General features: G+C 34.6%; 1 protein-coding gene across 2 annotated transcripts in view; it reads right to left on the bottom strand.

Annotated features, from left to right (window-relative positions):
* Positions 1-9,878, bottom strand: part of Smp_155310.1 (tetraspanin, putative) — a gene marked incomplete at its 5' end in the record, with an annotated part of 22,075 nt that extends 12,197 nt beyond the window's left edge. Inside the window, 4 exons of one of the 2 annotated variants that reach the window (XM_018791882.1) lie at positions 194-268; positions 4,202-4,305; positions 7,069-7,234; positions 9,798-9,878. In XM_018791882.1, coding sequence (XP_018644988.1) covers positions 194-268; positions 4,202-4,305; positions 7,069-7,234; positions 9,798-9,851 — 399 coding nt within the window. The remainder of the gene's footprint in view (positions 1-193; positions 269-4,201; positions 4,306-7,068; positions 7,235-9,797) is intronic. The other variant, XM_018791881.1, reaches the window with a different exon arrangement.
* Between the last annotated feature and the right edge of the window lie 459 nt (positions 9,879-10,337).

Here is a 10,337-nt window from a genome sequence, read left to right on the forward strand (position 1 = left end):
TGCCGGCCGGTTCAGTGGTCTAGAAGTCCTGGGTTTGAATCTCACGAGACGGGATCGTGGGTGCACACTGCTGAGGAGTATCACAATAGGATGAAACGGCCATCCAGTACTTCCAGGTTTTCCATGGTGATCTAACTTCAACGGCATCATGATCGAAACTATATAGAATAAACATTGGTCAAATTGAACTTACTGTTTCTCGATTGGTATAGTAAAAACTCATTGCAGTAATCTCAATAACGATCAATACTAAAAGTAATCCAATGTACTATAAAACAAAAAAAACATAATTATCTTTCATTAAAATATCAAAGTTTGATTCAGTATATTTTTTTATATGAAAGTTTTAAGATTAGTCTTTTGTGAATATTTCAAGAATAGTATCTTGGATAATTCATTGATTTTAGATAGAATTTGTAATCTCTGTGATCAATTACATTTAAAGTCAAACATTATGTCATATATAGCATTAAATCTACCAGTTGACCTTCTCTTGTAGAGGAAGGTAAATTGACCGTAGCCAGTGCTAGCTTTCAACTGGGATACGAGAACATATTCCAGTTTGGTTCTACAAGGGTGAAAGGAAAGCAGTTAGGAGTTTTATACTTGAACACCTAATCGACTGTAATCATTCTACGGATCCACAGTCTGATTTTAAGATTGTTTATATGATTCGTTCAAATCTACCTAGATTTCTTCGTATCAAACTCTTAAAAATAGCCGAAGCTCTTACCATCCATGAGCTCAAGCCAGATCTATGCGTACAAAAGAAGTACATCTTATCGTTATCGTTACCGTGGCGTTATTTATTATTATTATTATTATTACTGCATTCCCCTTTACTTATGTATTATATTCTCATTAATTTATTCATGAATACTCATCGTATCACCTTATTTATTTTTACACCTCTATAACCTTTAATGACCTTCAATTACTGTAACCAAAAAAATAGAAAAAACATTTTAATCATTTGAAGCATCTTATTACTCGTATTACGTAATCTACTATTATAATCTTTCTATTATGTCATCTTGGTTATTCATGTTCACATTTCATCATGGAATTAGTACTTTAACAAAAATGTTTCATATACATACGTATGTAGAGCTTGATAATAGAGATCTCTTCGTTGAACTTCGTGTTTTTAATTTTTAATATTTAAATGGGAATTCTCATAGTTGAAAGCATGATTCAGTTGAAGCTAGACCACCAACGAAAACCTGGAAGCATTGGACGGCCGTTTTGTCCTGTTGCAGGACTCCTCGGTAGTGCGCATCTACGATCTCGCCTCACGAGATTCGAACCCAGGACCTAGCAGTCTCGCGCGCAAGCAGTTAACCGATAGACCACTGAGTGGGTATCGGCCGTCTAGTGCTTCCAGGTTTTACATAGTGGTCTAGCTTCAATTGACTCATTCTTTCAACTATGAAAATACTGAAATCTCCACACAAACCCCTTCTGATTATAATCATGTAATAGTTAACATATAATTGTACTTCCCAAGAGAATTTTTCTAAAAATTAGAAAACCTCTTACTAATGAAGTGTATTTAATGGGCATTAACATTAAATTCGTAGTATATTCATTAATTCAATTCTACCAAGTAAGTTGTCTAGAAGGAAGATGAAAGTTTCATGATTAGATCATCCAGATCAGAACGTCAAACACCGAAAAGCATATGCAGTGAAAATACCATTAGACATGGCTCTTAGAAACTGTAAATTTGCCATTAGTTCATTTCTTATATGACACGAAATAACTCTGAATCTGATTTCTAGCTGAATACTACACTTGTAGAGAGAATAATTCAATGATATTCCTTTTTCTTGCTGTATTACGATTGTTTTCAGCAAAGAGTCTATTTAACACAATGATATACACTTACAACTTTACCTGTAATGATTATTGTAGATTATAACTTTGTTCCAAATAGGAGTTTATTGATAGAAACTGACAACTCTGTGAAATACTAGTGTATCTACATAACTAATTACCTCAATTAACGACTGATAGCATATCATAACTATGGATTTAAGTTTGACAAACAAAAATATAAGTACTGTTATATCTTAGTGAAGATATAAGCACGGGTTACTTCCAGGACCTATTAATGGACGATTATTCTATAAATATTCTTATTGTTTAACTATTGAGTAATTAGATTGTATATATCTATATTCCTCTTATTATAAGCTTCACTTTGACCTATAGACCATTATGATACGATTTACTATTCCAACATTATACTCAGTTTATTCATTACTGCCTCCCACGTTCACAGTCACTTTTTGGCTTGATTTTGTATAAATGTTATTTCCTATACTATGGTGTGACGCCGTCTGATTGGCTGGTATATAAACCAGGTGTGATTAAAATAAATGATTTGCCTAGAGGAAGCCAGTATTGGAGTTCTGGACTCAGCTGGAAGGACCAGGCGAACAAAGGACCACTAAGGACGTTAGGCTACTCATACTGGTCGAACGTTATTGTTTTAGCACAGTACTAAGATTGAATAAGTTGTATTTCGATTGACGAATAAATCACGTAAATCACGTATTTATTTACACATTTCGTATCTGCGCAGTTGGCTACTTATGTTGACAGGAATAAGTAGTATGTAACAATTATCAGAAGTGGAATGCCTGGTCGCAGAAGGTTCAGAAGATTGAATTGAAGAGAACAGAAATGTAAACAGATAGTACTTGTAAGAACAACAGGAATGAAAGAATGATGAAGTTTGTAACAGACAATTGATGTAAAATGTTTCAGTGAAGTATTTAATGTATGGTTTCCATATTTCACTAAGACACTCTGTAATTTTATATAACACGATAAGTTGGTCTTCTTTACCTAAGTTCTCGTTCACAACAATTTTAGCTTAGTGTAATTTTCATCACTAAGATATATAGGCAGAGGAATCATTCAAAATAGTAAAGCACTGAATATCTGTATTGTCCTAATGTACAATTATTAGTGGTAATACCTACCACAGGTTTAAAAGAGAGTCGAACAGAGAACGTTCAAGTCTCATAATCCTTAAATATGAACTAAATATAAATTGTGATAAGTCATATATTGTAAGTTTATTTGTTAAAAAAAATATATTAATTACTTCGTTTAAAAGTTTAAACCTCAAGTAATATTAAAGTCTACTAATTTCCAAGTAATTCTCATGTATTAACATCTGTCACCACGTCTTTACGATTACCTACAACTGTCAATAAAATGTATCACTAGAATATACTCCCTCCAAATTTGTGCAAACTCATTATACTACTAATAAGTAACAATTAGATTTTCACACCATTTCCATATCCACACCTTATTTTTTTCAGTATGGGGATTTGTGGAGATCGCAGTATTTTCACAGTTCAATTCACGAATCCATTTAAGCTAGAACACCAGTGATAACCTCTAAGCACTGAACAGCTGTTTCACCCCAGAACAGGACTTTTCAGAAGTGCACATCCACGATCACATATACGGGGCTCGGACCCAGGACCTTCGATCTCGTGTGCAAACGTCTAACCTTTAGACTGTTGCGCTGGGATCCAGTTGTCTGAGATTAATAACTTTCTCTCGTTTTTTTATTCACTAGACCATGTTGAGTTGATCACTTTCAACTTGTTTTTACTTCATTCTAACCGTTTGTTGTTGATTTCTTCACCTTAAAAGTGGCTTTAGCTAATGTTTGCTTATTCTAGTACCACTATGAATGGCCTAAACTCCTGGAAACCAAGACAGTGTTTTGGTTTTTGTTGAACATCATTTGCTTTTATTTAAATAAAACTAATTACTTGTGATTCTGACTTTCCTACACTTAATACCAGAAGGGGTTTTGTGGATATTATAGTAATTTCAATAATTAAGATCATGAGTCATTTGAAGCTAGACCATCATGGAAAACTTGTAAGCACTGGACGGCCGTTTCTTCCTATTACGGGACTCCACAACAGTGCGTATCCCTGATCCCGCCTCTCGAGATTTGAAACGGCCTTCCAGTGCTTCCAGGTTTTCCATGGTGATCTAGCTTCAATTGACTCATGATCTCAACCATTGAAATTTCATACATTTGTTAGATTTTAAATTCTGAAAGTTTTCCATAATCTATATTTGAAATGATGACTTATGCTTTAAAGAATTTTGGTCAGAATTCGAACAAAAGAAATATTTATCAAATAATTAATTTTAAACATACCACTCTGAGGCAAAGAATACTCTTACAACTTGCTCCACAGAAACCAAATAAACAAATAGCCAAGGCTACTAACCCCAGTATAAATAAAATTAAACCGAATGGACCTGAAAATATTTTAAAAAATTAGAAACTTGATGAGAGATAGATTTTCATTGATAAAACAATCTGTGAACATAATTTTAAAAGACAAGCATTAGTTGCTATCTATGTTTCTCCCGAATGAAAAGAATATTTCATTTTATATCAGCGAAAAAAATTGGTGATCAGTATTTCAACATTCGTTACTACCAACCGCCCTCAAATGCCCTGGAGACATCTAAATGCCCTGGTACGGCCGAGGATGGGGAGAGTTCACTCTCCCTCTCCAAATGCTCTCATATGGCCATGCGTATATAGCCTCTGACAGGGAAGTCCTAATCACTACATTCTCGTGACGGGGGTGTTGTTTACGAAATTGAGAGGACGAAAAGCGATTGTCCGGCGCTTTAACCGGGTTGGTGGACACGGCGAGTCCACCTAGGGTAGCTGGAAAACCTTGATTCCAAACCAATGGTGCACATAGGCTTCAGGATCCTGAAGGAACAAATGGCGTATGAATCAATCGTTGGTCACCGGCTACCATGGGACTGCATCTCCTCACGATGCTCCACTGCCTTGTGGATCGGATCTTTAGGTCATAGGCTCCGGATGTGGCCCCCTAAGAAAACCACGTATTCCGGTTTGGGCCCCTGGTCAGTATCACAACCCTCACACAAATCTCATTTGATTTGTGTGGCGCATATGTATCTGGTACTTCCTTGTATCAATATTTATGTGTTTAAATAAATAAATTTCTCGTTATTGCAGTTCTCCACTTAACTGTATCTATTTTGAATACCATAATTCAACTGGTTTTGGTGATCAACTATCTAGATCTGAAAAATATACAAATGGACTTAAGCCAATAACAATATCTATACATGTACGTGAAGAGGTATCTTGGTTACCGATTCTTTATTGGCATTGTTTTTGGTAATTGAGTTGTACGACTGCGTTGAATACAAACAAAGTCACTGAAAACTGAGCGCATAAACTAGAACTTCATGAAGGAGTGCTATTACTGTTTCATATTATTGTCTATATATCCTAGACTACGAGCTAAATTTATTGTTAGCTGATTCATGATAATTTATGCTTGTCCGTGCCTAATGATTGATTTCTGAGTTTCAAGGACTACTGACCATTATTTAATTTCCCAAGATGACAGTATAATGTCTATTTGTTAGTTCCTTTACAGTCAACAAAGAATTCAAAACTTTTCCAGTTTACTGGTTTGGTGAAATCACCAACAATAAACATGATAGAACTAATTTATTTCCAACATGTTTCCCCTTCCAAATGATATTCCTAGAACGCTGTCTTAATTAAAAACGAAACTCGTGAAGATTCAAAAGCTGTAGAGCATACATAATGAAGTGGATTTCCTTCAACCACTTACAATGTTCACTGTTCGTGCTTCAGAAACAACTTCAATCGTAACATTCATATCTTAAAAGTCAGAAAAAATTAGGGACCGATGGATAGATTGAAATTTGGAAACAAGTATGATTAAACAATTGTTTAATCAGTTTATCCCGAAAAGTAGTTATCCGTTTTACAGCAGATTGTACTATGAATATTAGCATTGATATGGATTAGATGGACTGTGGATAGTATTGAGATCTAGGATACATGCTATCTCATATTTTAGATTTGTCCGCTAGACATTACATTTTCATCCCAGTGTTTATGCATACACCAGGTCTTTAACGTAACACCTTACGCTTCGAATTCTTAACGCGTTATCCACTAAATTCCTGAATCCTGAGAGTTACTAGCTTGTTTACCTAAGTGTGAATTCGATCTAATTTGTGATGGTCTAAATTATTCCATTGTTGATATTCTTAACCAAATTCCGACCAGTCTTGATTCGAAATATGTATATCCTTTGAAGATTCCTTTGGCCTAGCAAATACCTCACTGTTAGGCAAAATCTATCAACTATGTTCATATTAAAAATAGTAATAACTAAGTGAATTTAAAGGGAATTAGTTCAACAATAAACAACTTACGAATAAGCAAATGTTTTACTTTTCCCTAAATCTTAATATTTCTCTTCGAGTTTAACTACTTAACGTTTATAGACTTATTCATAGTAATAAATTCACTTAGTATTGTTTGTTTGAATCTTCCCATTGATGTTTAGGACTGCAACTGGTCAGACTCTAATTGGCATATGTACGTACTGTGCGTATTGCCTCGATATAGCCTGCTAGCCACTATCTTTGCTTACAATGCTTGTGAAATAAGGCTATATCGAGGCAATACGCACAGTACGCACATATGCCAATTAGAGACTGACCAGTTGCAGTTCTAAACATCAATGGGAAGATTTAAACAAACAATACTAAGTGAATTTAAACTTCACCCCATCGCACAAGCAAGTGGCTATCAGGACTCAGTGGCCGAGTGGATAACGCGATGGCGTTTGAAGCGAGGGTACTGGGTTTGAGTCCCAGAGTGAACATCAGCGCTGAGATGCAGGTACATCCATCTGACGAGTTCCAAATAGGACGAAACGCGCATCCTGGATTCCACTACTAGCCACTGTCCATCTTTGCTTATAATCATTCATAGTAAATTAAGAACATATAAATGGAATATTATCAAGTTGAATGTTAGGCTTCAATACGGCCCTGCTAATAACAATCGACAAAACCAATTAGTACAAACATTATTATTATTGTTATTTCACCATGTACCTCAAGTATTCAATCATTACAAACATTTATAGTATATAAAATAAAAATGGGAAAATCCAACAGAGAATATATATATATATACATTACTTGTTAATTGTAAGATAGCAGATGCTACATCTGTGAAATCTTGTGCTACTTCTTCATCATACATTTTCTTAATCATTGGACTAATTACATCATCTAATTCTCTTGTTATAGTTTCTTTGCCCCATGTTAAAATTGCACCAAACGATGAAACTATTAACGCTGATAGCTAAGTATTATTAAAGAAAATAAATTGTCAGTTAATACATCGTTTCCTCATATACATATAATGATGAAAAGAAATCCCTACTAATTTAGTGGTACAGTTAGGTTGACTCAAAGAGAGGTAACACTTGAGGGGGGGGGAATTAAGGATATACTATTTTTTTTTTAAAAAACCATGATTCATAAACTGTATCCTTTTGTCTGAGCATTTGTCACAGAATTATTACCAACGTCAAGTATATGTATGGAAAATATATGATCAGAATTGATATCATTTTGGTGTATAGTAATATTTTAGGAACACAAATTGTAGTGGTTGTTAATCATATAAGCATAAAGTTGTCTGTCTAATGATTTACAAAGTATAAATACTTTAACGAAGTGTTATAACTATAGGATCATGACAGATGTTACATTATCACCAAGAAAGATACGTTAAACAGTTTATTTTCCAGTGGTATAGCCTAGTATCAAGTCAAAATTTCCTGTACAGTTTTGACCGGGGAGTTATTATTACTGTTTTGGCCAGTAATAGCTCAAGAAGACGTAAAATGTGTTTAATTTATATAAGGAAAACAGCTTCATTCAATTAACATTGATGTAGATAATAGAGTCCAACGAGACTAACCACAGGACGCAACATATAGAAATTAATATTTTCTCAATAAACAAACATTAATGTCACCTTTGTGAAGTAAATCAATAAAAGTACCTTTTTTAATATTTGAGATCATGATGCTAGACAACCATGGAAAACCTGTAAGCACTGGATGGCCGGTTCGTCCTATTGTGGGACTCCTCAGCTGTAGGCATCCATGATCCAGCCTCGCATGATTCGAACGTAAGACCTATCAGTCTCGCGCCAGAGCACTTTACCGATAGACCACTGAGCCGACATCCGATGGTGTTTATGTTTAACTTCAACCAATTCACAAAGTTGAGCAACCGTTCACCAATTGTCTCACGCTTCCAACTATGAAAATACCAAATCTCCACAAAACCCCTTCTGAAACAGTTTAGTTGGTAGTTGCTATGATTACACAACAAAAATTTGAATAAATTTGATAGACTAAATAAAATACATCTTATACGAAAGAACGTTCTACAACATTGGTAATGACAAAAAATCAAAGGGCTAGTAACAAATGATTACGTAATGAAAGAAAAAACGTTGATAATAAATGACAATCAAGTAAACGAAGCTCAGTTAACTACAATAAGGTTATTAAGCTAGAAAATGATTAAAATCAAAGGAGATAATGACGTAATTAATCTAAAAAAAAGGAGTTGAATAAAATTTTGTGAGGTAATGTAGAAATGTTTATGCCACCAAGGCAACAAAAGATAAACAAACATCTCTTTATAAACATAAAAATCATATTCATGTAGCATGATAGTGATGGCTTCAAAAAAGACTGAAGCTTGACTGTTTATTAGTTAGAGTGTTTATAGAATATGATAAACTCATTGTATTTCATACCCTCTTTTTAGCAACATACATGTTAACATATTTAATTAGTTCAAATGTCAACTTGTTGTGTCCCGATAACAATAATGAATGGTAACTTTGGGATCCGTTTATGGGCCAATAATATGCATATATTTTTTGCCGTATAATTGTTAAAGACCTAAACTATTCATATTCATGTTTCTTTTATTATGAGCTTTATTTTGACCCATAGACGATTACTATACGATTTAGCATTCCTACGTTATACCCAATCTATTAATTATTGTTCCCCCCTATTCTTAGCCACATTTAGCTGAATCTTGTACAAATGTTATTTTCCAATTTATGGTAAGATATGGTCAGTTTGTTTGGTATATAAACCCAGTATGTTTGAAATAAGTGATTCATATCTCAGAGGCTGTTATTGGTGTTCTGAAATTAACTGGCTGGGCTAGGCAGAAAGCAGGGCCGATAAAGTACTGTAGACTGCTCGTATAGGTTCGCGTGTATCATTGGTCCGATCTATAATTCACTGCTCTCTAATCGTCGTGTCTTGTCACGTTATACATTAACAAGGCATCCACTTGGCAACAAGTTATAACACAACTGTGTAAATTTATTCACATTCATATACATGTTAATTTTTCCTCCATTAAGTTATACGGGCTCAGTGGTCTAGTGGTTAAGCGCTCGCGCGCAAGACTGACAGGTCCTTTGTTCGAATCTCGTGAGGTGGGATCGTGGATGCTCACTCCTGAAGAGTCCTATGCTAGGACGAACCAGCCATCCAGTGCTCCCAGGTTTTCCATGGTAGTCTAGCTTCAATTAACACATGATTTCAACTATATAAAATTATCTTCTAATAATTTTTTTAAATAAATCCACTTTTCTGTCATTCAATATACAATAAAACCCCTCCTGTAGCTCCTCCAGGGGCAACTGCCAGTCCCAAGCCCGGGGTAAAGGAGGAGGGTTGGATATAAGGTTAGCGACCCCATCCCGTAGAAAACCAACTCGCTAAAAAAACGCTAACCAGAAAAATAATACAATGTACATAAAATAGAATTAAAATGAAGAATAAAATATAAAAAAAGTATGACAATAACTGATTACTTACTCCAACTAAAGCATTTATGAGTAGTAATGTTAATCTCAATACGACAGTACACATTTTGCTTTTGTGTTATTATTTCTAATCTAAAATGAACTGATATACTAAAATGAAATTAAAACAAATTTAAAATTTGGATGGTTATTTTCATGATGTAAAGGCATTAACCAAATGAACTTTGAAAAAAGAGACCAAGATTCTTTCACAATAGAATGAATGAAAATTGTATCATATCATAGATTGATTACAATCAAAATGTGAATCATTGTTTTTTAACTTAATACTTATCGTTAGAATGGGAAGAGGTGTGGAGATTTTAGTAATTTTCTAGTTGAAATCATGAGTCAGTTGAAGTTAGATCACCATGGAAAACCTGGAAGCACTGAACGGTCGTTTAGTCCTATTATGGGACTCCTCAGCAGTACGCATCCATGATCCCACCTCGTGAGATTCGAACCCAGGACTTATCAGTCTCGAGCACTAGCGCTTAACCTCTAAACCACTGAGCCGGCCGACATCCAACGTTGTTAACGCCTAACTTCAACC

The sequence above is a fragment of the Schistosoma mansoni genome, assembly GCF_000237925.1.
Source record: "Schistosoma mansoni, WGS project CABG00000000 data, chromosome 1 unplaced supercontig 0034, strain Puerto Rico, whole genome shotgun sequence".
In the NCBI taxonomy this organism is placed as follows: Eukaryota; Metazoa; Platyhelminthes; class Trematoda; order Strigeidida; family Schistosomatidae; genus Schistosoma; species Schistosoma mansoni.